Genomic DNA, 26690 nt, shown 5'->3' with positions numbered 1-26690 from the left:
TCTAAATAAATGCTCATATTCAATATAATTTTAGTGTTAAGTACATTTTAATTTCAAAATTAATATGCAAAGTATCATCTATAACAATATACCAATTAGCCAACCAAGAACATGAAAGTTTTCTACTTTTATTTAAAAACATCAACAATAGCTTTTTCAGTACACGAAAAATCAAAAATATTGAATAATTTTAGTTTTAAACATAGTTACTAATTTGGTAGTCTAATTGGTACTTGGGAAAAAAAACAAAGGGACCACAGAATTTTAAAGAATTCATAACTAGATGAAAGCATATAGGCAGAAAAAAAACCCAAATACCAAACATGCATTTATAAAAGAGAGAACTTTCAAAGAAAAATTTAAAGAATTATGAGAATGGAGAAAAAGATGCCCATTTGTAAGAGTCCAAAGAAAGTATTATGTACTTAATGTCCTTAGTTATTCAAAATAACCAAAAAGATATCAGAATAGTTAGTAAAACAAATATGCAAGAACCAAAAATGAAGAACTGATTTTTTTAAGCACATTAGTTTTAAGCAAAGAAAACATGGCAACCTTTTCCTGGAACAAATAGCCCAGTAGCTCTCGCTCTTTTACATCATAATTTATCTAAAACAAACAACAAAAAGACAAAGAAAAAAAAGACCCAGGATCACTCAATTTGTTAAACTACCTGAAATACTATATAAAAAGTTACATAAATTTTTAGAAATTAGCATGTTAAAATACATTTATTCATTAACAGTAGTTAAAATTTCAAATATAGTCTGCTTTTTGTCCACCAACTAAAAGAAATTTTTTTCATAGAATTTTAAAGTTGAGCTTCTTTTTGCAAACATAATATTCTACTAGGATACCAAGACCTCTGAGAAATAAAGTAACTTTGCATAATGTTTTCTTCTTTTCTTGATCATGGAGATTAAAGATTGAACTCAGGGCACTTTACACTGAGCTACATTCCCAGCCCTTTTTATTTTTTATTTTGAGACAGGATCTCCTTGAGTTGCTTGGGGCCTCATTAAGATTCTGGGGGTGCTTAGTACATCTGTAATTCTAGCAGCTGTGAAGGATGCAAGTTCAAACACAGCCTCAGCAACTTAAGAGAGGCTCTAAAGCAACTTAGTGAGACCCTGTCTTTAAATAAAATATAAAAAGTTTTGGGGATGTGGCCCTGTAGTTAAGTGCTCCTAGGTTAGATACCCAGGACCAAAAACAATAACAACAAAAAAGATTCTAAAGCTGGCCTGGAACCTGCAATCCTCCTGCCTCCCAAGTCATTGGGACTTTAGGCAAGGATCCCCGTGTCCAGCTCTTGTTTAATGTTAAAGAGTGAATTACTAGCAGAGCAAATACTAGAAATCAGGCCTTCTAACTTTTCATTACTTCTTCACCTCTATATTATGACTTCAGATATCTCTTATGGTAATATAAATATCAAAGACAAATACTGCATGTACATTCTCATATATGTAAGTTTTTAAAAGTCAATCTGAATGTAGAACAGTGAGAGTTGAGAATGGGAGGGAGGGTAGGGAGGGTAGAGCATACTCAAGCACAATTAGAAGGAAGATGTTCTAGTGCTCCACAGCACAGTGGAGTGACCATAGTTCATAATAACCTATATTTTATGAAGAACTATAAGACAAGAGTTTGAAAGCTCCAAACATAAAGAAATAAGAAAACAGAAATGCTAATTACCCTGAATTGATCAGTATATACTGTACATATCTATTAAAATAAGCATACTATAACCATAAATATGTATAATTACTACATGCTAATCAAAAATTTAAGGAATTAAAATTAAAAATACATATTTGTAAAAAATACTATATTACATAGCAGGAGTCAAACCAAGTGCCTCTAGTTTGTTTACTCCTTAAAATGGTCTTATTAGCTATTCAAAAGTTTAGTCATATCACATTATGGTGAAAAAAATTCTCAATAGTGATGTAATGCAGATCTGAACTTTGAAGCTTTTAATTTGGGAAGTACAGGAAAGAAGTTTCTTAGGATTACCTTTTCCAAAGCAAACTTAGTGTTTCCTACTGAGGATAATGACAGTGTGTAAGATCCAACAAGAGCAAAGTTGCTGGTACGCACAGCATTGAGACCTCCTGGACTGGCCATAACTGTAAAGAAAGAAGAAATACAGTACAATCCAAAGTGACTTTTGTAAATATAAAGAAGAATTCCTCACCCCATCCTAACAGAATAAAATTAGATTGCCACAGAGAAAACTGCCTCATTTTCCTCCATTTTTAGATATGGGGGGGAATAAAATATCAACACATAAAATATCAACACATAAAGAAGGAAAACTATTCAGAATTTTATCTTTTTAATTTGAGGTACAGACATACCTACATTTTGAATGGTTATTTTTTAAAGACACAGACCTAAAAATGAATACATACAAAGCAATTTTCCCATAAGAAATATTGAAGAGACTTCAATTGCTATTAATCATCCAGGGTGACATAATTAAAAGCAGAGGCTATCTCTGCATAGGACTTCTTAGTAACTCCCATGCCATAAAGAAGACACTAATAACCCAAAGTAGGTGAGTAAAACAACTTCATTCTAAACCCCTATGGAAAATTTAGATATAAAGCCATTCTAGATAAAGCCTCTCCTGGCTTATTGGTGCCCCAGTTTCCAGTAAAGTAGAATGAAGCTTTTCTGACATAATACCAGTCATGATCAGTAAAGTTTAAAAAAGTAAACTCCACTACATGGCTAGCACCCAACAAATTTTAACCAACAAGAGAATTAGGAGTGAAGAGTAATGCTACCTGCTGGAATTGCCAGGTGACTATCACATGTGTACTGACACCATAGCATAAATAATGTAAAGATTGGTAGCCTATGTTGGTAACTAAGAAATGTACAACCAGACTATCTGTTATTCCAGCCAATAACCTTAAATGTTACTTTTAAAAAATACACAAAAACATTATCCCAAACAAGACCAACATAAACTCTTATAAGTCAAGATAGCCCATCCATAAATGGATATATTTATATATGTAGAAAAATGCTCATTTCTAAAGTTTCAAATAGTCCAGGATCCACTCACCAGAAGATTGAAGGTTGCTCTTCTAAAATAAATAAATAAACATATATAAAGAAGAAACATAAGTTATTTCCTTTATTTGATATGAAGATTTAAGTATTAAGTATAAAACCTTAACACTACAAAAACTACATTTCCAAAAACATTTTTTCTTATATAAATATTGAGAGCTTTCCCCCCATTAATATATTTTAAATATTTTCACAGTACTAAGGGCTTTATAATTAGCTAACCAATTTATAATCATAAGTGTAAGATGAAATTCTTCAAGAAATCCCAATTTCTTAAAATTTTACTTACTGTGGTTATGGAGGTGAGGAGTCTTTTTGGAGTAATAGCCTAGAAGAAAAAATATATTCATTTATTTCCAATTTTGTGATTCAGAGTTTAAAACTAACTTAATGTTGTATACATTCTCTCCGCCCCTGTCTCTCTCCTTTCTGGCTTCCATGTGATGATCAGGTTTCTTCCCCTTCCAACATGATGTCTTGCTCACCTCAGAGTAAGAGCAATGGAGTTAGAAATCACAAACTAAGTCTCTGAAACCATGAGCCCAGAATAAACTTTTCCTCAAATACGCAAAAAACATAAAAACTAACTTTGAGATGTTTCCACAGAAAAGTAACTTTAATTCTTTAATATGAATATATCATCCTTTATTAAAGATTGTTCCCTATTGCTATTCCTTTCTTATTAGTGCTAAAAAAACAAACAACAAAGCCTATAATTTTCATTTTTCTTCATTTTATTTTTACAACTGAAAGTCAGAAGAAACAAATTTTTAAGAAATTATGACTTAGACAAAGAACAAGAATATAGACTTGGAAAGTTAGAAACCAAGCTGGAGGTTCTGTTTCTTATTATTCTGCACAAGTAACCACATCATTCATTAAGTACTGGTTTAGAGTAATGAGTGAGATAAGAGTACAGAAGAAAGCACTGGGGAAAAGTTCTAGGTAGTTTTAAAAGTCAGCTGTCAGGTACACACAGACAAAAGAGACTTATCTAGACTGAGTATATCAGGAGCTTACACTTAAAATCATGATTACTCACTATAAATTTACTTTCAGTTTACTAAAAATTATAAATCAATTAAAATTAATAATTATTCCTGCTTAAAATATTTTTACTAGGTATCTATAATTCTCACCTTGGACTTAGATGTTTTTTTCTTCTTATCAGCACCTGAGGAATCTTTCTTCTGTACCTATACACAAACCCAAAATACAATTAGCTTGATCTTCTGTCATTAAGAAAAATATACTATTGGTTAGTTTAGAAAGTTTTAATGGCTTACCAAGCTATAAACTTCAATATTTATTTGAAAGTCATTGGACACATCTTGCCTGAAAAATAATTAAATAAAACGTTTTTTGTTTTTTGTTTTTTTAAAAAAAAAACCTAAATTGTACCTTTGCAAATGTCACAAATACTGTTGTTACAAGACTCTGAAAGTAAAGGAATCCATTGTGTTTTTTAACTAGAGACAATAAAAATGGACAAGAATAATCTGGGTGGTTTTTTTTTCCATTAATACAAGTCAGAACTTTATAACTCCAGATCTTACATAATAAAAGCAAAATTTGTTTTCAAATTAAATTTTGACTCTGTACTTTTCAAAATAAATCTAAAATCTTTCAATTGAGACTGAATATTAAGTACATTATTAGATTTAAAGCATACATAAAAAATTGTGGTCCAGATTTAATGTGTATAACACTTCAAAATATAAAATATTTATAGTCACATGGAAAAAATGTGCTACTCACTAGAAACATGAGAAACATGTAAAAAAGTAAAACCAAAAAGAGGCAGGATATACAGTTCAGTAGTAGAGCATTTGCCTAGAATGTATAAGGTCCTGGCTCAATCCCCAATACCACCAAAAAAAAAAAAAAAAAAGGAAAACTGAGTTATTTGTCCACATTTTAAAGATTATTAAGGGCTGGTGAGTAACTCAGTGGTAGAATACATGCACAGGCCATGGGTGGGGAGGAGGGTACTATAAATGTCACCTGCATGCTTAGTCTACATTAATTTAATTAAAAGAAAATATGTCTGAACCACAAAAAGACTAATTTACTTACAAAGTAAATGTAGTAGTGAATGTCAGAGCATCGCCATTAAGAGAGTTTGAAGTACTTGCTAATGGTGTGGCTACCATATTTTCAGCTCCTGCTTTTAGCATAATTAAGTAATAGTAATTTGCTGCATCTGTAAGAAATAACACATTACATAATTAGCACAAGTAATATCAGATTTAGTTAACTGGCATTCTGGAAGACCAAAGTAATAAAGTCATATGGCAACTGACTTACATAAAGTTTGCATTTAAAATCAATAAAAATTAATTTTCAGAAACAAAAAGTAAGATATAATCTGACAGCTATAATCTTGGAATAAATATCATCAAGGTCTCTTCCAATTATGTAAGTTGAAATAACTTTACTCCACATTACTCAATTTTTGCTTACTCTGAATTTTACTTAATGACCCCTAATTCTTTTGCTAATACTATATACCTCCAAAGGATAAATTATGGTTTATTATTTCAAAACTGGAATTAAAATAATATGAAAGTTACACTGTGACAAATTCTAATAAAAACCTTAACTATTATTTCACTATTTATCATTAAATAATCACATATGTCAAGATCCATACTAAATTATCAGTTGTTTTTTGTCCACAATATATCAAAATCAGAAAACTACAACAATTAGAACTGAAATTAGCTCATTCCTACAATAACACTCACACTTTTATTTTACTCTCCAAATACCTCAAATTCACTTCTCACCTATGGCTAGTCTTCTGTTTCCTCAAAGAGAAAAGTTCTACACACATTAAAATTTAAAAGAACCCTGATGTTTATCCAACATTTAATAAAATTTTAAGCTTACTATACTTATACATCTCTCTTTTCAGATTCTACTGTCATATTGCCCTGGTATCCACTTGGCTCAGAAAAAAATTTTACTAGAATACATATTTTTTAAAGTTTATAGTGATTATTCAATCCAGAGGGCAAAGGAAATATTTCAATAGAAGAATCTCCACTGAGGCACTCATGACCCACACAATAGTAATTCAGAATTTATAAAACAATGAAGTAAATTTAAAATAGAATACGGTAAGCAAAATAAGTTCTTTGAAATGTTCCAGTACATTTCTACAATAAAATTAATTAATAAAAGTCAAATGGTCTGCTCTGTCATCTTCAGAAAATATTTTACGTCTAAATTTACATTTAGCCTTACTTATAAATAGGCCTATATCCATTATTGTACAGACTGGCAACCTTAGTTATCAAATATTCCCTTATTTTTTTATACACATTACCTTTAAAAAAAAAAAACTTTCCAGAATCAATTTTAGTGTTTAAATCACAACACATAATTTTCTAAAAATAAATTTTGAAGGCATATGATAATCATTTAATCTCTTTGCTCTTGTTAGATACACAAAACAGTAGAGTGTATTTTGACATTCTAATTAGGATCCATTCTTGTGGTTGAACATATGTGGAGTTTCACTGGTTGTATATTCATACATGAACATAGGAAAGTTATGTTCAATTCATTCTTATACATACATGTTGATAAAAGAATCTTTGAGGTTCAAAAAACAAGCTTTGCTTCTTTATACATGTGCTACTTGTACCTTATACAAATTCAATCTAAGTGAAGTTCATAATTTAACATGCTGTTGTTAATGGGAAAAAAAAAAATCACAATACCTGGCTTCTGAGCTGTACTGCACACAAAATCTGCTTTTAGAGGCAAGCGGATCTCTGACAAAGTAACTGATCCTTTGGATGGGACAAATTCACTCTGGAATATGGAATCAGCCTTATTCTTCCTCTGAGGCCCTTCATTCTTCAGTTTATTCAGCTGATCAATCAAAAGCGTTCTCTTCTCAGCTAAGTAAAAATAGCGAGTGAATATCCCAATTCAAGAAAACACACTGATGTGGCAATTGTACATAAGACCAGCGATAAAATCAATAACTCTTTTGTGATAAATGTTTGGTAAAATCTCAATTGTTCATCTATTTTACCAAGTCTTAATTTAATTCTTCAACTTTTGACCATCTTTCTGGTGTGGTATCATCTTTCCAATCGAACACACTTTGTCATTATCACAAACATACACAGAGAGAGATGGACACATAATATGTGTATATATACCACACACACACACACACACACACACACACACACACACATACATTTAGGATATTCTAATTCCAGTTACCTTTATCTTTCATGCAAATTTCATTTTATTTTATATGGAAAATAAAACTTTATAAGAAACAAATAACAGATCAAATGAAACAGCTGGGTGTAGTGGTATATGACTGTAATTCCAACAACTTGAGAAGCTAAGGCAGGAGGATCACAAATTTGAGGCCAGCCTCAGCAATTTAGCAAGACCCTAATAAGCAACTTAGTGAGAGTCTGTCTCAAAATAAAAATATAAAAGGCTGGGGATATAGCTCAGTGACAAAGTGCCTCTGGGTTCAATCCCCAATACCAATAAAAAAGAGAAAAGAAAGTCTTTTCTTTAAAATTAGAGATTTCTTAAGTCAAACTCAGAAAGTTAAGGGTACTGTGTTTTCTCTCATACGAAGAAGCCTATAAGGAAAAAAGGAAATGAAGATGGGGAAGACCCCATGAAAATGAAAGGGAGCATAGTAGAGAAAAGGGACCAAGGGGTAGAACGAGGGGAGACAAAGGGGCTAAGTACTGTGAAGTGATAGTAGCCAAATTATATTGTTAAATTGTATATTGTATGAATATGTAAAAACAAATTCCATCAATATGTACAACTATAATGTACCAATTTAAAAAATGGGGAAAAAATTAGAGATTTCTGAATATACCAGAGGAAATAAGTTTTCCCTGATTAGTGACATTTTTTTAATTTTTCAGGTATATCACACATACTTGCAATTAAAAGAAGTCTTTCTGCTTCAGCTTCTTCTAGGGACCCTTTCCCATGCTCTTCATCAACACAACAGTTAAGAGCCTGGCTAGCTTGATAGATCACTGTCTGCTGCAAATTTATTTCATTATTGAGTTCCTAGAGAAACATAAATGAGAGGAGGGAAAAGTACACATTTTAATCATCATTTTCAGTTTATTTAAGCTTGAATTCTAACTAATGTAATTGGGTAGTTTCCAAATTTTTCAAAGAGTAAAATCAAAAGGTTAGTTTCACTGCTCAGGTTTCTAGACTATGTACCAAAACCATTTAATAAATAAATTAAACTATAAACACTTTTTCCAGTAAAAGACTCTATCCAACAAGGTAGAAATGAAGAAAATATTTTCTTAACATAAAAAGAATACTTGAGGCACCAAATAAATTTCAAACTTTACCATCATCCAATTAATAGCTATAATTTAAAGATATTTGTAACCAACATGTTTTAAAAGAAAATTTCAGAGTTGGAATGTAGCACAGTGGGAGAATACTTCCTCTATTCATGAAGCCTTGGGTTTAATCCCTAGCACTGCAAAAAATAAAAATTAATAAATATTTCAGCAATATGAAACAAGCTTCTGACTTTTCCAAAAAGAGTATCTTTGGGAAATTAAACCAAATTCAAGAGAGATTTACTTAGCTCCTGTGTCAGATACTCTTCTATTCATTTAAGGTATAGAAAGGAAGAAAACTGGGCCATTGACCTCAAAGAATTCACAATCCAGTGCGAGAAACATCCTAAATCCCCTTTCTCTGGAAGTGCATACCTGCATTTTCTGTTTGATATTAACTTGACCTGAAAAGGCATTCTTTTTTTCATCTAATTTTGAAGTAACATCTTCTTTCCGAACAATCACTTGCTTTATGGAAGGACGGTCTGTTTCTTTGAATCTTTGAGACCTATATGCATCAATGCTTCAGGAAAAGTTAGACTCTGTTAGAAATCCAGCATCACACTGAGCTTTATCCATTATTGAACATGTCAACAGAATTTGATAAAATTAAACATATCAGCAGAACATTTCACCACCATGGAAATGCCATTTGGTGAATGAGACTGAAAAGTTATTCCAAATTTTTATACAGGTAAGTTATTAATAACATTATAAATATAAATTGTAATACAACTTATGTATTGTATCTAAACCGTGAACTTGAGTGAACCAATACCTTCCCCAAATCACCTTACCTATAAAGAAGATCACGATCTTCAGAACCAATGCTATCACCAGATTCAGCTCGAGGAACACGGGTTCTCTGGAACTTTCCTGGTTTTGGACTCTCATCGCTTGTATGAGTATCTCTCAATTCCAATTTAGGTGAGGAAACTAAATTCTGCAGGAAAGCACATCAGATATGGGTAGATTTTATGGATGATTAACATTGATTCTAAATGATAATTCATTTAATTCTAAAAAGAATGAATTCTTCATTATTAGGAAATAAATATTCAACAAGTCAACTGACTCACTATAAAACCAAAGGACTTTGAAAATAAATTCCTAAAAAGAAAATGAATAATGGTTCAAAGATAAGTGAAACCTACATTGGTAACTTTTTAAAAAAATATGTTAATCAATGTCCAGAGCTGCAGTTATCCAATTTAGGGTGACAGCTAATGATAGTAATTAGCTCTCAATGAATGTTAGTTATGTCTGGTGCTAAACACTAATATATTAACATAATTTAATATTCACATCAACCCTCTGATATAAGTACTATTGTAAACCTCATTTAATGAATGAGGGAACTATTTGAAGAGAGGTTAAATAACAATAAATGTCAGAGCCAAGATTTATAACCAATGTCTGCCCTTGTAAGCCATATTACTATTTGGAGATTAAGAAAAACAGCAAAATACTGAAGAGTTTTAATCTCTTCAGAGAATGTTCATTAGTTTTACAAAATCTCCTTAACTACAAAGTGCCAAATCCCCAATAAAGCAGGATGGGAGGATCTAATATTAACTCATTTATTTTTGTCATGGGCCTGTTTACATTTAGTCTTTTCTTACCTCTGGACTTACCACACCAACTGTCTGTGCTAACGGAGCAAGTAAAGACATTGAGGAGATATTCAGTGCATCTTCCTGCTCTTCATTGCTTTCTGCTTCTGCTTGATCCATCTCCTCTTGACTCTTTTCCATATCTAGCTCACCTTCTTCAAGGACATCACTGAAGATATCATTAATTACTTTTGAACTGTTGATATCATCCTCATCATCCACACTCAACTCAATTTCACGTACCACTTCTGAAAAATATGAGTGGATTCCATTTAAGGCTTTAAGAAGAGAAAGCAAAGGAGATCTAACATTCATGTGCTTACTAAATAAACACGACAAAAAAATGCTGAGGAAAAGCACTTCTCATTTCAACAAAATTCTACTAACAAATGAAACAAAGAAATTTTTCTAAGTTCAAATAACATTTTATAAGAAATGAAGGTTGAGTCCATCAAAAGCTGATTCAATGCCTTGGATTTAGTAGAGAATATTAAATTTAAGAACTCAAATTATAGGATAATATACAAAAGATTCAGACTTTCAAAACATGTTCTTTCAAATGACTTTTTTCATATTGGTGCGGGTTGCTTTTTCACCTGGGTGACAAAAATAGGCAAACACTAATGTCACATAGGGCAGTTCTAAAATAAGCCTTCGGGGCCACTAAACTCCCTAATAGCACCTGCAGAATATGGCAGTCCCATTCCCTATGAAAGTGAATGGCAGTCCTAAACAGATTTTCACAGGGGTGAAACAATTACCTAACAATTACTGCTAATAATACCACAGAGATTTTTGTGGAAGCTAGATATATCCTAGTTTTTTTTAAAAAAAAAAAAGAATATTATAAAATCACATTTTTAAAATACAGGACACTGTATATTTGAATATGTAATTCTAATATATTAATTTTTATAATGTGGCCAAAGTTATAAGAAATAAAGAATAGTGGTACATATACACAGTGGAATATTATTCAGCTATAAATAAGAATGAAATTATGGCAAAGGTCGAATGTTCCCTCTGACATGCAGATGCTGACTCACAATAGGCTAGGGGGTGGGAGGTAGAGGTTCACCAGATTGGACAGGGAGGAATACAGTAAAGGGAGGGAGATGGGAATGGCAAAGACAATAGAATGAATCAGACATAATTTTCCTACATTCATATATGAATACACAACCAGTGTAACTCTACAACATGTACAACCACAAGAAAGGGAAGTTATACTCCATGCATGTATGATATGTCAAAATACACTCTACTGTCATGTGTAACTAAAAAGAACAAATAAAAAATTAAAATTAAAAAAAAAAATGAAGAATAAAAACCAACCAGTCTTCTGTTCAACCTTTGGGTTTGATGTTGTTACTTTTAAGGACTTTTCCTCTTCTAAAAACAATGTTATTTTCAAAGGACTAGACTTCGTCATTTTGCACTCGGTAGAACCTAAAACAATTTTTGAGAAAGACTGCATTAAAAGACATAACAACCTAGAATTTTTAAATTAAGGAATCATCTTTTTATTATAAAACTATGCCTTTAAGATATTCAAATGTAGAAATATGGAGAGAACCTTCTAAATATACCTGTCCTCACTTGACTTTCCTATCTCTTCCTCCCAACTGAGATAAAGAAAGGGGACACCAATATTACCAGGTTATTGTTTTTTTCATTCAGTTTTCCCTGTATGTAGAAATGTGCATATCTTTTATTTTATTTTATCAGAAGGTGATCATACTATACTGTTTTGCAATTTTTCACCTTTTAAAAAAGTGTCAATAAAAATCACTCAAAAACTAGGACTAGAAGAAATCTACTTGCTTCATAATAAAGTCCACAGCTTTATTACAACTTTATTTACAGGCAAACACCTGTAAACCCAAAGACTCAGGAAGCTGAGGCAGGAAGATCTTGAGTTCAAAGATAGTCCTCAGCTACTTAGCAAGGACCTAAGCAACTCAGTTAGACCATGTCTCTAAATAAAATATTAAAAAAAGGCTGGGGATGTGGCTCAGTGGTTAAGCACCTCTGGGTTCAAGACCTCACCAGTACAGGGGAAAAAAAAAAAAAAAGGTCCTCAGTCAAAATTATACTCAATACTCAATAGTCCTCTAAGATTAGCAACAAGGCAAAGATGACTGCTGTCACTACTTCTATTCAACAGAGCATTGAACATTCTAGCCAAAGCAATTAGGTAAGAAAAAGAAAATTATATACATCCATATTACAAAGGAAGAAGTAAAATTATCTCTATTCACAAATGATAGCATCTAATATATTGAAAATCCTAAAGATTCTATCACACCAAATAAAAAGAAAAAACTGTTAGAACTAATAAGTGAAGCAAAGTCACAGGATACAAAATCAATGCATAAAAATCAGTTGAGTATGTATACAGAAACAGTGAAAAATCCGAAAAGGAAATTTTGAAAACAAATCCATTTACAATTATGCCAAAAAAGAATAAAATGCTTAGAAATAAATCTAACCAAGTTGTTGAAAGGCTTATACTCTGAAAATATAAAACATTGCTTAAAAAGAATTTAAGGAAGACACAAATAAAAGGAAAGACACCCATGTTCATGGATTAGAAGATTTAATATTGTTACTATGTCAGCATTATCCAAGTAACCTATAGATTCAGTGCAATTCCCATCAAACCCTAATTAGCATATTTTTCAGATATTAAAAAACAAAGCTATATCCTAAAATTCATAAGGAATCTAAAGGGAACTGAATATCCAAAATATTTTTTAAAAAGAACAGAGCTAGAGGATTCATACTTCTTGATTAAAAATTTATTATAAATCTACAATAACCAATGCCCTATGGTACTGGCACAAAGACAAACATACAGATCAACAGAACAGAATAGGTGGCTGAAGTTGTACCTCAGTGGTAGAGTGCTTGTCTAGCACATATGAGGCACTGGGTTCAATCCTCAGCACCATAAAATAAATAAATAAGTAAAGGTATTGTGTCCATCAACAACTAAAAAAAAAAAAAAAATTAAAAAATAGAACAGACTAGAGAACACAGAAATGAAACTTCATATATATGATCAAATGATTTTCAAAAAGGGCATCAAGAGAATTCAAAAGGAAAAGAAGAGTTTCTTCAAGAAACGATGCTAGGAAAATTGGATATACACATGCAATACAATGAAGTTAGACTCTTACAACACACTTAAAAATTAACTCCAAATAGATTAAAGACTGAATGTAAGACACAAAAGTATAAAATTTATAAAAAGAAAACAGGAAAAAAGCTTTACAACATTGGATTTTACAATATTTTCTTGAACATAAACCCAAAAGAAGACAATAGCAACCCTCCCCCCACAAAATCAGATAGATTGCATCAAACTTAGAAACTTTTGTGTGTCAAAAAATATAATCAACAGATGCAAAAGGCAACCTATGGATTAGCAGGAAATATTTACAAATTATATATCTGAGGAAGGGGTTAATATTCAGAATGTATAAATAACTTCTATAAGTCAATAACAATATATCAAAGGATTATAAAATAAGAAAAGGATTTGCATTACATATCTCCAGAGATGAATTCAATTGATCAAAATTGAATGGAAAGATGTTAAATATCACTATTCAGAGAAATACAAATAATAACCACAATGACATATCACCCATATCATCATTAAGATGACTGTTATTAAAAGAAAAAAGAAAAGAAAGGAAAAATACTTCAAAATAGAAAATAACAAAGCATTGGTAAGAAGTGGAATAACTGAAGACCTTGGGCGCTCTTGGTGGGAATATAAAATGGTGCCACTGCTATGGAAACAATATGGTGATTCAAGATCAGTCTCTGCAACTTGGTGAGGCCCATAGCAACTTAGTGAGACCCTGCCTTCAAATTTTTTTTTAAATATTTATTTTTAGGTGTAGATGGACACAACACAATGCCTTTATTTTTAAGTGGTGCTGAGGATCAAACCCGGGTCCCACCCGCGCTAGGTGAGTGCTCTACCGCTGAGCCACAATCCCAGCCCCAGCTGCCTTCAAATTTAACAAAAAATAAAAAAGCCTGGGGATATAGCTCAGTGGAAAAGTGCCTGGGGTCAATCCCCAGTACCAAAAAAAAAAAAGCCAAATGTCTTCTTTGATATAAGGAGAACAACTAAGAACAGAGCAGGGAGGAAGAGCATGAGAAGAAGATTAACATTAAACAGGGATGAGAGGTGGGAGGGAAAGGGAGAGAGAAGGGAAATTGCATGGAAATGGAAGGAGACCCTCACTGTTATACAGAATTACATATAAGAGGAAGTGAGGGGAAAGGGAAAAAAAAAACTAGGGGGAGAAATGAATTACAGTAGATGGGGTAGAGAGAGAAGATGGGAGGGGAGGGGAGGGGAGGGGGGATAGTAGAGGATAGGAAAGGCAACAGAACACAACAGACACTAGTATGGCAGTATACAAAAAAGTGGATGTGTAACCGATGTGATTCTGCAATCTGTATATGGGGTAAAAAATGGGAGTTCATAACCCACTTGAATCAAATGTATGAAATATGATATGTCAAGAACTATGTAATGTTTTGAACAACTAATAATTAAAATTAAAAAAAATAAAAAATAAACAGTGCTATCTCTTTGTACATATAGCTCTGCCTCCTAACTAGTTCAGGATTTAATCTCCCAGAAACACTTGCAGAAAAGCTGAATTAAAGAGCAATTCAATATGTATTATTGAATGTTTCTCCCAAAAAAGTTGTAGAAATAACACTCTCATCAACAGTATATGAGTTCTTAATCTAGAAAGAGAACTAAAGGGGAAATCCACTGAATGCTTAGAAATGAAAAAGTAAGTTAAAAGGAAGAAATTAATATCTTTAAAAAAGCAACACTTTTGCTTTCTAATCCAATTGCCAAATCAATGGTAGACTGGAAGATACATTTTAAATGAATTAGAAATGAAAAAACTGACCTGTAGGTTCTGTAGTAGAGGTTTTTGCTGGTATCTGATTTTCTGTCACCTTGTCTGGAAGTGAGTGGGTATTTGAGACTACTTGTTTCTTGAGGGGAGTGTTCTGACAGTGAATTTCCTGCAAAAATAAAATAAAGAGGAATATTTTATTTTTCAAAACTGTAATTTTATCTTTTATAAAGTGTAATTGTATATTTTTATAAAATCTTATAAAATTATTAAATGAAATAAGACTATTATTAAATATTATTCTATATGTTACCTCAGAATAAAAATGACAATGTATATAAAAAGGTCCAGATTAGCTCAAGTCCTCAGTGCTAGTTTAAATTCTTGTTAATTCCCAGTATGTAAATCTTTTTTAGAGACTAGGAGGCAAGAGGGAATTACAATTTGCATCAGAGTTCAGTTTTACATAGAAATTAAAGTGCAAACCATGCAAAAGGATAAACAATTCCCACTATGTCACTTATCTCAATCCATACCTAAAAAATCTGGTGGCGGTTCCTATATCAGGATTCCACTTAACAGTTACTCAAGAAGGTAAAATTCAGAGAAAGCAGAAAGGACAAAAACATCACAAAGTAAAAGGAGAGAAGAAAAAAAAAAAAAAAAAAAAACCCTGCATCTGAGTCTTTTTATCATGAACAAAGTCATAGAAGATAAATATTCATTTTTTGTTTGTTTGAAGACTTTCCAATTAAAGCAATAACAGAAACAACCAAATATTGCCTTGCCCGATTCTCCCAATAACCCTCGTAGCTATGTCCTATTACCTCCATTTTATAAGTGAAAAAACCTTAGGCACATAAGAGTTAAGTAACTTTCACACACAGTGACTAGCAGTGCCAGTGCCCAAACTCAGTATCCTTGTTCAGAGCTACTTATATAGTTCAGAGCAGACTATATTTGTTCTGTATATTAGAAGTTTTGGATGTACAAAAACAAAGTAAATTCTCAAATATATATTGCAGACTGTTTTAACCACAGACAAGGAGTCTGACAAGGGGAAAACAGAGATAGGGCAAGAACATTTCAGAAGTGAGATGAATGGGCTGAGACTACCTTTAGAGTAAAAAGCTTATATACAGTAAACACTCAAACATTTATGGAGTAAATGAATAAACCAACCACTTGGTAATAATGGAAAGCAACCATACTAATTCTCAAAGGCTTAAGTAAAAGCTTTAAAAACATAAAGCCAAACATAATCACTATACCCCTCTTCCCTTTATGGTGGCTCACTGCCTGACAATAAACACAGCACTTAGAGTGCAAGGTTCTGGGGTCAGGTCTTGTTTTCTAGAAACCTTGGTGTCAGTACTTAACAGTGGAACCATTCTTGGACAAATGATTTACTTACCTCAACTTTAGTCCCTTACCCAGAAGAAGGAAAATAACTTCAGTATTATTGTGAGGATTCAATGATACAATGTAATAAAGGTATCCAAACATCTGGCATCTTGTAAGCATTTAATAAATATTAACTATTGCAATAATCTTATCACCTTCATCTTCTTCTCTTCTTTATTAGTGTCACCTGTATACTGTTCTGGACTTTGTTTGCAAGTCAAACTCTGCCTGCATGGCCCTCTTCAAAAACCTTTTAGCGTATCCAAACAATCCTCTTTCATAACAAACACCCTAAATCTTTATCTCCTTCACTAAATATTCCCTCCACTTTCATTCTAATTAAAAAAAAAAAAACAAAAAACTTACTCTCTGGTAAAAACAGGACTTAACCTACAACATCTGAAATAAAAGTAGTTCTCTCCCCTAAACCCTGACAACATGACAATAGCCTCCTCATTAGTTCTTAATGTTTCCATGATATTAACTCTTTTTTAAGTTGCTTTTTTTAGGGGCTTGGGGTTGGGGGGATTGAACCCAGGAGTACTTTACCACTGAGCTACATCCCCCAATTCCTTTTATTGTTTTTATTTTGTGACAAGATTTTGCTAAGCTACTGAGACTGGCCTTGAACTTGCCATCTTCCTGCCTCAGCCTTTTGAGTCACTGAGATTGCAGGTATGCACCACTGTGTCCAGCTTTAACCCTTTTAAAGCTCTTATTCTTTGAGACTAGCCATTTGGTTATAGTGTACTCTCCAGCCTCTCAATCCCAACTCATTAGTATCAGTTAATACAAGAATCTCTCCCCTGCATTCTCCAACACATCTCTAGTTCAAAACCTGCCATCATCAAGATGACATCAGAAGCCACAGGGCTATCCAAATAATAAATACCTCAGCCTCTCAACTGCATGAACACTTCAACTCCAGATACTTTTACTATTGCTCTAATGCCATCACCTGAAATCTATTTGTGCTTCTCTGAAATCCCAAACCCAAATATCTCACCATAACCACATCTCCAACCTCTCTAGTCCTCTTGCTTAGGAATTATAAGATCCCATTCTTTGGTGTCATAGATACCTCTGGTTATTTGATGCTTTTCTTCCTTTCATCTCTACCTAATTTCTTATACCTTCATCCAGGATAGATCTAATGACCCTTCATTGAAACTATTATCCTACCAGTATATTCAATTTCCTTAACTTAAGCATACTTCCATTCCTCTTGTCTGATAATATCTCAATCCTGGAACAACCCAACTTCTCTAAATCTCTATCCAGGCTCTTTTGACATACCTAGAGAAAATTCACCTATGGAGTTTTTGGTTCCACTATAAATTTATAGTCTCAAACTGGGCATAGTGGCACATGCCTGTAATCCCAATGACTTTGGAGGCTGAGGCAGGAGGATCACAAGTTCAAAGCCAGCCAGCAACTTAGTGAGGCCCTGAGCAACTTAGCAAGACTGCTTCAAGATAATAAAGAAAAAGGGTATGGATGTGATTCAGTGCTTAATCACCCTGGGTTCAATCCCTGGTAAAAATAAAATAAAATAATAAATAAATTTATGTTCTCACATCACATCTAAGTCTCAACAGTACTCCCTATTTTTTGTTTCTCTGTTAGCCCTCTCTTCCACCATCCTGTAAGTACTACACCTATTACCTTTCCTTCCTATACTTGATCTTAGCAAAAGGCTGGGAAGTGGTCACCTTCTTTTTCTTAACAATGAACAAAATAGGCACTATCATACAGATAGTCCATCAGTTTTCTGCCATCATGATCCTAAGACCACCAGTACCTGGAGTTTCACCACTTCTTTATGTATGTATGCATGTATGTATTTTTGTAATGCTGAGGATTGAACCCAGAACCTCACACACGCTAGGCAAAAACTCTACCACTGAGCTATACCCTGCAGCTCCACCCATTTCCTTTTTATCACACAAGATTGTTCAAATTGGTTCTGTTCCCATCACTGTGCTCCAAGTTCATTCACAGTCACCTCTCTCCCTTCAATCTTCTTAACTTCTCTAACTTTTTGCTTGCTACTAGGTATTTTACATTGACACAAAAATTGACTTGAGTCTCAAAAAGCCAGAAAACAAACACAAACTGTACCTTGCTTCTTCCTCCCCTCCGGCACCAACTGCCTTCTCTCTCCCCTTTAGAACCAAACTGCTAAGAACTGCCTACACTCACTGGTTCTACTCTTCACCTCCTCAGTTCTCCTCAATCTATTACTACGGCATTTTTCACCACTTCACCAAAACTGCTCCAACCACATCACAACAAACTTACTTCAAACCCCAGTAAACTTGATTCAACCCACACTTGACAATACTGACCACGCCTTCCCTCCCCAAGCTTTCCTTCTTCATTTGACTTTAACACTGTACTCAATTACATTTTCCTCCTATCTCTTTGCTGCTTCTTTTGTGGAAAGGAGAGCCCTGAACTCCCTATTACTATGTTCAGAATTTTGTTCACCTATATATGCCACTGTCTGGGGAGGAATTTCATAGGCTTAATGGAATTATGTAGTACAAAATAGTTAAGAACCATTGGCCTATACTCTCCAAAGAATGGGAGGAAAACCAAGAGAATATACATAATGGCAGGTCTTCAAAGAAAAGATAATCAAAAATGTCAAATGCCAATAGGTCAAGCCAGAAAAAAGTGGGGACTGAAAGTGATCACTGAAGATCACAAATGGGGAGGGGATAGTGGCAAGAGCCTAAGTGGAGAGACCTTAAGTCAGGAGAGAAGAAAAAAATTGGAGACAGTACTCTGTGAATAGTTTGCATCCAAAGGAGGCAAAATAGTGAGGAGCATAGAGGACCTGGAGAGGTGTTATAAGATAACAGCAGCCCATTGTATGCTGGTGACAAGGATCAGCACATTCTTTCCTTCCTTCCTTCCAATTCAAACTTATGGCACTCCTACTCTCTGCTTACTCCTACTCCAGACAGAAAGAACAGGAAGATAAAGGTAGAGAGAGATCTGAAAAATTGGGTACATTTGAAAAACTGCAAATACTCTGTATGACAGGGCTGAAGCACATCTCTGGAAGAGTAGGAGAAAGAGTCCAGCAAGAAGTGACACATTTCAAACCAAGCTGTTCAAGCATTTTTCTCATGATATTTATGGGGAGCTTCCCCAAATTTTAAGCAAGGGAATACATGAATATTTGCCTTTAAAAAATATTTCTCTGGCAGCCATGAGGAAGAAGGATTAGAGAGTAGCCAAATTAGAAACAGGGTGTCCAATACAAAGCTTATAACTGGACATATGTGTTTATGTGCATGTGCAATAAGGGCAAGCAGATGGGAAGGCACAAATAAAAAAGGGGAAGAAGCCAAAGATCTTCTAGATTTATTTTTTACATGATGAAATATAGAATAAAACAATAAGAAGACAAAGACTACCAGGAAAAGGTTTTGCAAAGAATTACTAGACGATCAAGCCTAGAGTTCAGGAGTGAGATAAGCACATAACAAAGCTGAGCTCATCAGCATTTTTGCCTTTGGCTGAATTTAGATGGGACAGGGACTTCCCAGGGCAAATAAGAGGGGGAAAAGAGGTTGAGGTCAAAACTCTGGGAAGGTCACTTATTAAGCAAGAAAACTGATAAAAAAAACAAAATCAAGCAGGTAGACCTTTCTCAAAGAATGCTGATTACATTTGTACTTCGTTTGTCCCTACCATGTTTCTACTAGCTCAAAATATATTCTAACACAATACCTTGTACGTAGTAGGCATGTAAATAAAATAGAATATAGTCTACATTTAAGTCAGCTTTTGTTGAAGACTGAAATTTGATAAGAATAAAGAAAAATTGGGAAGGTATGTGTTAACAGAAAGAATTACAGATCATATAACTATGGTATTTTGAGAGAGGTAAATAGTCATCAATGACAAAAGTAGATTCTGGAAAACATTTTGGAACCAGCATCTCAGGAGAATTAACTATCTAAAATTGAATGGTGAAAATAATTTTTTATTTGATTTTAAGGTCATCAGTGAATATGGTAGAGTTCCCCTGAAAGAGAAAATATCGTAAGAAAAGTAAAGTTGTTATGTACATTTAAGCGGTTTATGAAAGGAAAGTGTCTAAGCGGTTTATGAAAGGAAGGTGTCACACTTAATTGAACAGGAAAGTGTGTAAAAAATTTTGTTCTACAATACAGAACTACAAATTAGATACCAACACTACTTAGGTACCAAGTTCGATTTTATCTTTTGTTTACAATACCTGCTTTGTTTCTAGTTGTTTGCTCCTCGAGTTTTCGCCTTTTTCTGTACTCCATAAATTGCCCTTGTCAAATCGGCCACGAAGACATGCTAGTTCCTTTTCACGTTCCTAAACCCATCAAAAGTAGTATTTTACACAAGAGCCAGTTTAAAAATTTTAAAGTTCACATTGCAAATAGAATAGACAAAATTTCCAATTTGCAAAACATGGCACAGAAGATCAAGATGCTATTTATCTCAGGTAAAAAGACTGGTAACAGAATTCACATCTTGATTTCTAGGTTCCATGCTGAGACCATGCAATAAAAAACGTTAAATCCAACAAGCCATACCTGCTTGAGCTGTTGGGCTAAATGGGTAGTAGATGAACATGCGTTTTGCTTAAATAATCTTTCTTGAATGGCCTTTGTATTTGGAGTGATAACGTAAGTTCTCTGGGGTGTGCTATGAGAGGGACTTTCTTTGCTGTGTTCTTGACAACGCTCTCCAAAGCGTTCCAGAAAAGGCTTAATTCCTCTTCCTCCTACAGACAACATACACATTTTTGTAGGCTACTCAAAATAAGTCATAATTATAATTTCTATGGGAAAAGTTATAAATCCATTATAGTTACAATATGCTTTGATTCTATTAGGAACCTAAATTCACAAAGAAAATATTCACAGAATTACTGTATAATTCTATTTAATTGCATGTCCTTAAATTAGAATTCAGTTCTTTAAAAGAGGAAAAAAAAAATAAAACCAAGAATTTTGGACTTGGGATATTACTCAGTAGAACACTAGCCTAATACAAACAAGGCCCTGGGTTCCATTCCCAGCACCACAAGAGGAAAAAAAAAAATTAAGAAGGTAGAGTAAAAGGGCAGTGAGGATTAGAAAATTCTCAAATGAAACAATAATAATTTAAGTGGTCAGAAGTAAACTACATATAAATTAATAAATCTCCCTTAAAAATAAGTGTCCTGACCATTATACAATAATAACTTCTAACTACTTACATTTCTAGAGTTCAATTTATTTTATATTTCTCTTACAAGTCTACTACATGAAAATCTGCAGTTCCCCCCCACCAACCAAAAGAAAAATTATGAATTATCCAACTCAACAAAGGGATGTCTTGATTTTACAAAGTCTTAAAACAGTACTTTTTTGAAAGAGTATGTTACATTTATAGTAGGGCAAATGATGTATATGTGACCTCCTCCATCATATAAAAATAAGCTTATTTATGTCAAAGGTTAGTAAATAATTTCCTATAAATCATCAGAGTAAATATTTAGGTTTTGTAGCCCACGTGACCTCTATTGCAACTATATAATTCTTCATTATAGCATGAAAGCAACCACAGGAAAATCTGTTAACAAAAGGATTTGGCATTGTTCCAAGAAAACTTTCTTTGTTTTTTTTTTTCTAAAAAAAAGGGCAAAATTTGTCTGTTGTCATACTTTGAGGACTCCACCTGTCACTTATTACCACTTTGTACCATATCTCAAACTAGAGTCCATTATGAATACAAAGAAACATCTAAATTAAATATCTCTAAGGATCTGGTAATGTGATTCTGATTACACACAGTAACTAAGAATATAAAAAGAATGCTTCTTATCTAAGCCTGAAGTTTTAGGAAACTGGAATTAACTAGTCCTATTCCATGTGAAGATATTGCTTTCAATTCCTCTTTTTTTGGGAGTATGGGGCTGCTGGGGATTGAACCCAGGATCCTGTACATGCTAGGCAAGCACTCTACCTTTGAGCTATCCCCTAACCCCTTATTTCTAATTTTCATTTTAGTCCATCTGGAAACTCGCTAATAATTTCTACTTACTCCATTCATCTTTCTGTCTACTTTCCCTTTAGGATAACTAGTTTCTGGGAAGATTTTATTTTTCAGATTAAAATAATCTTTCCAATGAAAAAAGAATATAGTTCAAAGTCAATACTATCACCATTTATTTGCGCCATATTGTTCAGTTGTGCATTTCTCAACCAACAATATGTGAATTGTGCCAGAAGATATATGTTTAACATAATATAATAGAGCATTTCATGGAGTATCAGTTTACTACGGTAAGAAATACAAACTTCTATTTGCATGCATTCACACACAGTACACACATATGTAAAAATAACTGAGAGTGATGTCATTTGTATGCACACTCACTTCTCTGTTAGGGTGACTTCACAATGAAAGTTGAGAAGCACTGCTCTGCACACCTGGTTACAAGAATGTTTTTTCATTTTGCCCCTAAAATGTGGTTCCCAGTTACATATGCTTTTCTGCATCCAAATTAGTTTTAAAAGTCCAAATTAGTTTTAAAAGTATCTAACAGGATTATCCCAGGAAAAGCCTGTTTAAACTGTTAAAATGTAACAAGACAAAAACTATGACCAATTAATAGGCTAGTAATGAATAGTCATTCAATCAATTAAAGCTCAATAAGAAGTCTTAGAATGTTTGGGCACTTGCCATGGCAAACCAACATCTTATCACTCACAATTAGAAATATTCAAAATGCTGAGAACATATCTTAAATATAGTCAGCAGCAACTTTAGATTTTTTAAAAATACATAACCTGGTGTTGTAGATTTGTCTTTAGATTGAGACTGCAGACAAATTTCTGATTTTAGTTCTTCTTTGGATGGAACTGTCTGGGTTAAAGTTGGCTTCACAATTGATTTTGATACCTCTGTTTTCAGAGGACTAACAGAAGTTTTTTGAAGTAGCTCAGGATTTTGTACCTCACAATTTTTAGCACTGGTGATGGATGTAGAATATTTCGCTGGGGAACAAGTAGATTTCTGAAACATGATAACACTTAAAGTAAACAATAACATTCACAATATTTATAGGTAGTCCTATAACAAAACAATTCAAATCCTATGGTAACCTCTATATAAGACTTACGAAAAAAAACTTCATGACCTCTGATGGTTCAAACTGGTTTGAAAAAAAAAAAAAATCAACTTACAAAATGCTATTATTTAAATTATAATATGTAGCTTAGTCCACATATTATATGATAGGTGACTCCCTACTTTATAATTTTTTTCATTATTGTTACTAGTATCTTCATTAAATTCTTAACTATAGTAGATAAAATTATAGTTTTAATCTGTATTTTGATTAAGCTTATATCAATTCAACCAAATACAGGTTGAGTATCTCTCATCCAAAATGCTTGGGACAGAAGTGTTTCAAATTTTGGACTTTTTTCATATTTTGAAATATTTGTAATGAGGTATCTTGGCAGGTGTGACCCAAGTCTGAACATATATAGCTTAATGGCAGAGTGCTTGCCTAGCCCACATGAGGCCATGAATTCAATTCCCAGGACCAAAAAAAAAAAAAAATCATTTAAATTTCATATACACCTAAATACATACCCTGCAAATAATTTTATATGACATTTTTAATAATGTTATGCTATGGAGTTTTCCACTTGTGGTATCATGTCAGCTTTCAGAAAGTTTCAGAATTGGGAGCATTTCAGATTTCAGATTTTTAGATTAGGAATGCTCAACCTATATGTACCTGATGGCTAACTATAAATAAATTATTCAATATTTATGATGTAGGGAGGCACTGTGCTAAGTGCTATGCATATTAATTTTTTCAGCCCTGCTAATACCCTTTTCCCCCATTTTACATATAGAATAATAAGGCTTTGTAAAATTAAATAATCTGTGCAAAGCCACACTTCTAATTATTTGGGAAAACTGCGACTGAGTACAAGTCGAATTCCAAAAATTCTACACTAAAAGATAGTGGTCAAGAACATGACACTCTGCTTCTTTCTCACTTTTTTTAACATGGTTTTTTAAAACTTTCAAGGTAATACACTTAAAGTAAAAAAGTTTCAGATATTTGAAAAGAACATACAATGAAAGTATCCCCCCAAAATAATACTATTTAGAAATTTGCCTTCCTGGAGGCAACTATAGCCACTAATTTATTATGTCTTTTAGAAATAGTCAATATCATCTAATTATTTGTATCTATATAGCATTCTAATGGAGGAATTAATTTTTAGAGCTTACCTTCCCTTTGATGACCAAGAGGCTCTGTCATATGATTATATACTTTAGATCTGCATTAACTAGTGTAATTTCAGTTGCAAAATGCTAATTTATCTTGGAATAGATTACCAAACTTACGATTTTCACTTTCTGTAAAACTAACATTCTAAAAAATATATAAATACATCGTGCATATACTATAATATAAATATCTATCTATATATATCATGATTACTAGTCATAACAAAAAAGATTTTTAAAAACCAAAATGGTATTAACTCACCAAAGAGCTGGAAATTGAGGCTGTAGCCAAAGACTCATCAGCAGCACTAGAGGATGGGGCTTTATTCAAAGAGGCATCGCCATCACTTTGGGAACAGCATGTAGCTTCCTGCTTAACACTGCTGCTATTGATCCTAGCAGATGCTTCACTTGCAGAGGAAAATTTGGATAAACAAGCAGTACCAGGCTGTTCTTGTACACTGTTTTGCTTTGCAGATGAGTAACTTACATCATCTTCCCAGGAGCAAATCGTTGCAGCAAGATTGGCCAGACGGCCCCTTCTCCCAAGTGGGGTTGCTGAAGTATCTGAAAGGGGTGGTCTGGGAGGCGAGGCTGCCTTTTCCTCAGATGGCAATGATAAGAGTGCGCTTTCAGGTATATCATCTAAAGATATTTTCAAAAAAAGTTAAAACCATGTTTAAGAGTTATACTCATGTATAATAACAGGATCATTCCATACAGAATTTTTAAATGAGATTAATAGGTTTAAGAACCAGTAAAAGCTTTTGTATGCATAAAATACCAAGATACTTAAATTTAACAATAGTTCTTCAAATCAAATGATACCTAATCTAAATTTAAAAAGAAAACATTGTTTAACACCAACTTTTTTCAATTTATTGATCTATTACAGATGCTAATATACCATCTATTTAGGTTATATTTTTGAAATTAATTAATGATATTATAACACCACACAATTTAAGATTAAATATCCCACAGGAACTTTTTGTTTTAAAAATAAATTAGTCCAGTGCCCTACAACAGAATTTTCTGACAATGAAGTTCTGTATCTATGCTCTTCAATACAGTATCCCTACTCACTCATAGCCAATAAGTACTTGAACTCAGAAACTAAATTTTACTTTAAATAATTTAAATATAAATAGTTACATATACCTAAAGGCTACTATTTGGATAGCACAGAGTTAAAACAAATCAAATGTTTTCCTATAGTTAGTTCATTTGGAGATAAATCCCAAGTAGTGATGATTTAACTGATGAAGAATTTAGACCTATATGCATACAGAGTATGTACCCAGGGAGGCCAAAGGTCATGCACTTCCTATTCCACAAATTCAATCAAAGAAAGAGGTACCCCTCTTTCTGTTTAAGGCTTCTACCTGTGCCTGCACTTTCAATTCTTCTCCCTCCAAAACCTTCTAAGGGATCTTGCTCCAAACAACCCTCTTCCTCTCTACAAACTTTTTTCTCTGAATATTAAATATACTCAAGTTTCTTTCATCTTAAAAATTAGTATCTTCTTATCAACATCCACACTCTTAATTCCACTGTTAGGTATAATTACAACGTACCTATAAAAATTTTTAAATAAAAAATTTAAAAACCATTTGTGTTCTTTAGCTACTATCTTCTTCCCTGTGCAATATTCAATCACCATTAAAATCACCTGCCTACACCACTGCCCTGAAGTTGGTTTTGCTACTGAAACTATATGCCAGTACACACTAGCATTGTATTCTTGACATCTCTAAAACATACCACTGGTATTATGTTATGGAATTATGAAATGGAATGTCTTTTTCATTTAAGACATCATCTCAGCTGGGCACGGTGGCAATCACATGCAATCCCAGTGGCTCAGGAGATTAAGGAAGGAGGATCATGAGTTCAAAGCCAGCCTCAGCAAAAGTGAGGTGCTAAGCAACTCAGTGAGACCCCGTCTCAAAATAAAATACAAAATAGGACTGGGGATGTAGATCAATGGTCGAGAGCCTCTGAATTCAATCTCCAGTAAC

The 26690-nt window shown here is 33.2% G+C and overlaps 1 protein-coding gene across 3 annotated transcripts in view; it reads right to left on the bottom strand.

Moving 5' to 3' along the window:
• The window catches only part of Anln (anillin, actin binding protein), a 59845-nt gene that overhangs the window by 20933 nt on the left and 12222 nt on the right, over nucleotides 1-26690 (bottom strand). Inside the window, exons 4-21 of one of the 3 annotated variants that reach the window (XM_046460655.2) lie at nucleotides 24932-25314; nucleotides 23205-23430; nucleotides 20961-21151; nucleotides 20630-20737; nucleotides 15022-15139; nucleotides 11405-11518; nucleotides 10091-10317; nucleotides 9254-9399; nucleotides 8832-8979; nucleotides 8025-8160; nucleotides 6816-6998; nucleotides 5164-5290; nucleotides 4374-4422; nucleotides 4227-4283; nucleotides 3377-3415; nucleotides 3080-3101; nucleotides 2020-2132; nucleotides 556-609 (exon numbers count right to left, since the gene is read on the bottom strand). In XM_046460655.2, coding sequence (XP_046316611.1) covers nucleotides 556-609; nucleotides 2020-2132; nucleotides 3080-3101; nucleotides 3377-3415; nucleotides 4227-4283; nucleotides 4374-4422; nucleotides 5164-5290; nucleotides 6816-6998; nucleotides 8025-8160; nucleotides 8832-8979; nucleotides 9254-9399; nucleotides 10091-10317; nucleotides 11405-11518; nucleotides 15022-15139; nucleotides 20630-20737; nucleotides 20961-21151; nucleotides 23205-23430; nucleotides 24932-25314 — 2441 coding nt within the window. Of the gene's footprint in view, nucleotides 1-555; nucleotides 610-2019; nucleotides 2133-3079; nucleotides 3102-3376; nucleotides 3416-4226; nucleotides 4284-4373; nucleotides 4423-5163; nucleotides 5291-6815; nucleotides 6999-8024; nucleotides 8161-8831; nucleotides 8980-9253; nucleotides 9400-10078; nucleotides 10318-11404; nucleotides 11519-15021; nucleotides 15140-20629; nucleotides 20738-20960; nucleotides 21152-23204; nucleotides 23431-24931; nucleotides 25315-26690 lie in introns of all 3 variants that reach the window. The other 2 variants (XM_046460654.2, XM_046460656.2) reach the window with 2 other exon arrangements.

Source organism: Marmota monax, unplaced genomic scaffold (assembly GCF_021218885.2).
Source record: "Marmota monax isolate L192 unplaced genomic scaffold, Marmota_monax_Labrador192_F-V1.1 WCK01_AAM20220418_F8-fsc00107, whole genome shotgun sequence".
Lineage (NCBI taxonomy): Eukaryota > Metazoa > Chordata > Mammalia > Rodentia > Sciuridae > Marmota > Marmota monax.
This window is presented reverse-complemented; position numbering and strand designations above follow the sequence as displayed.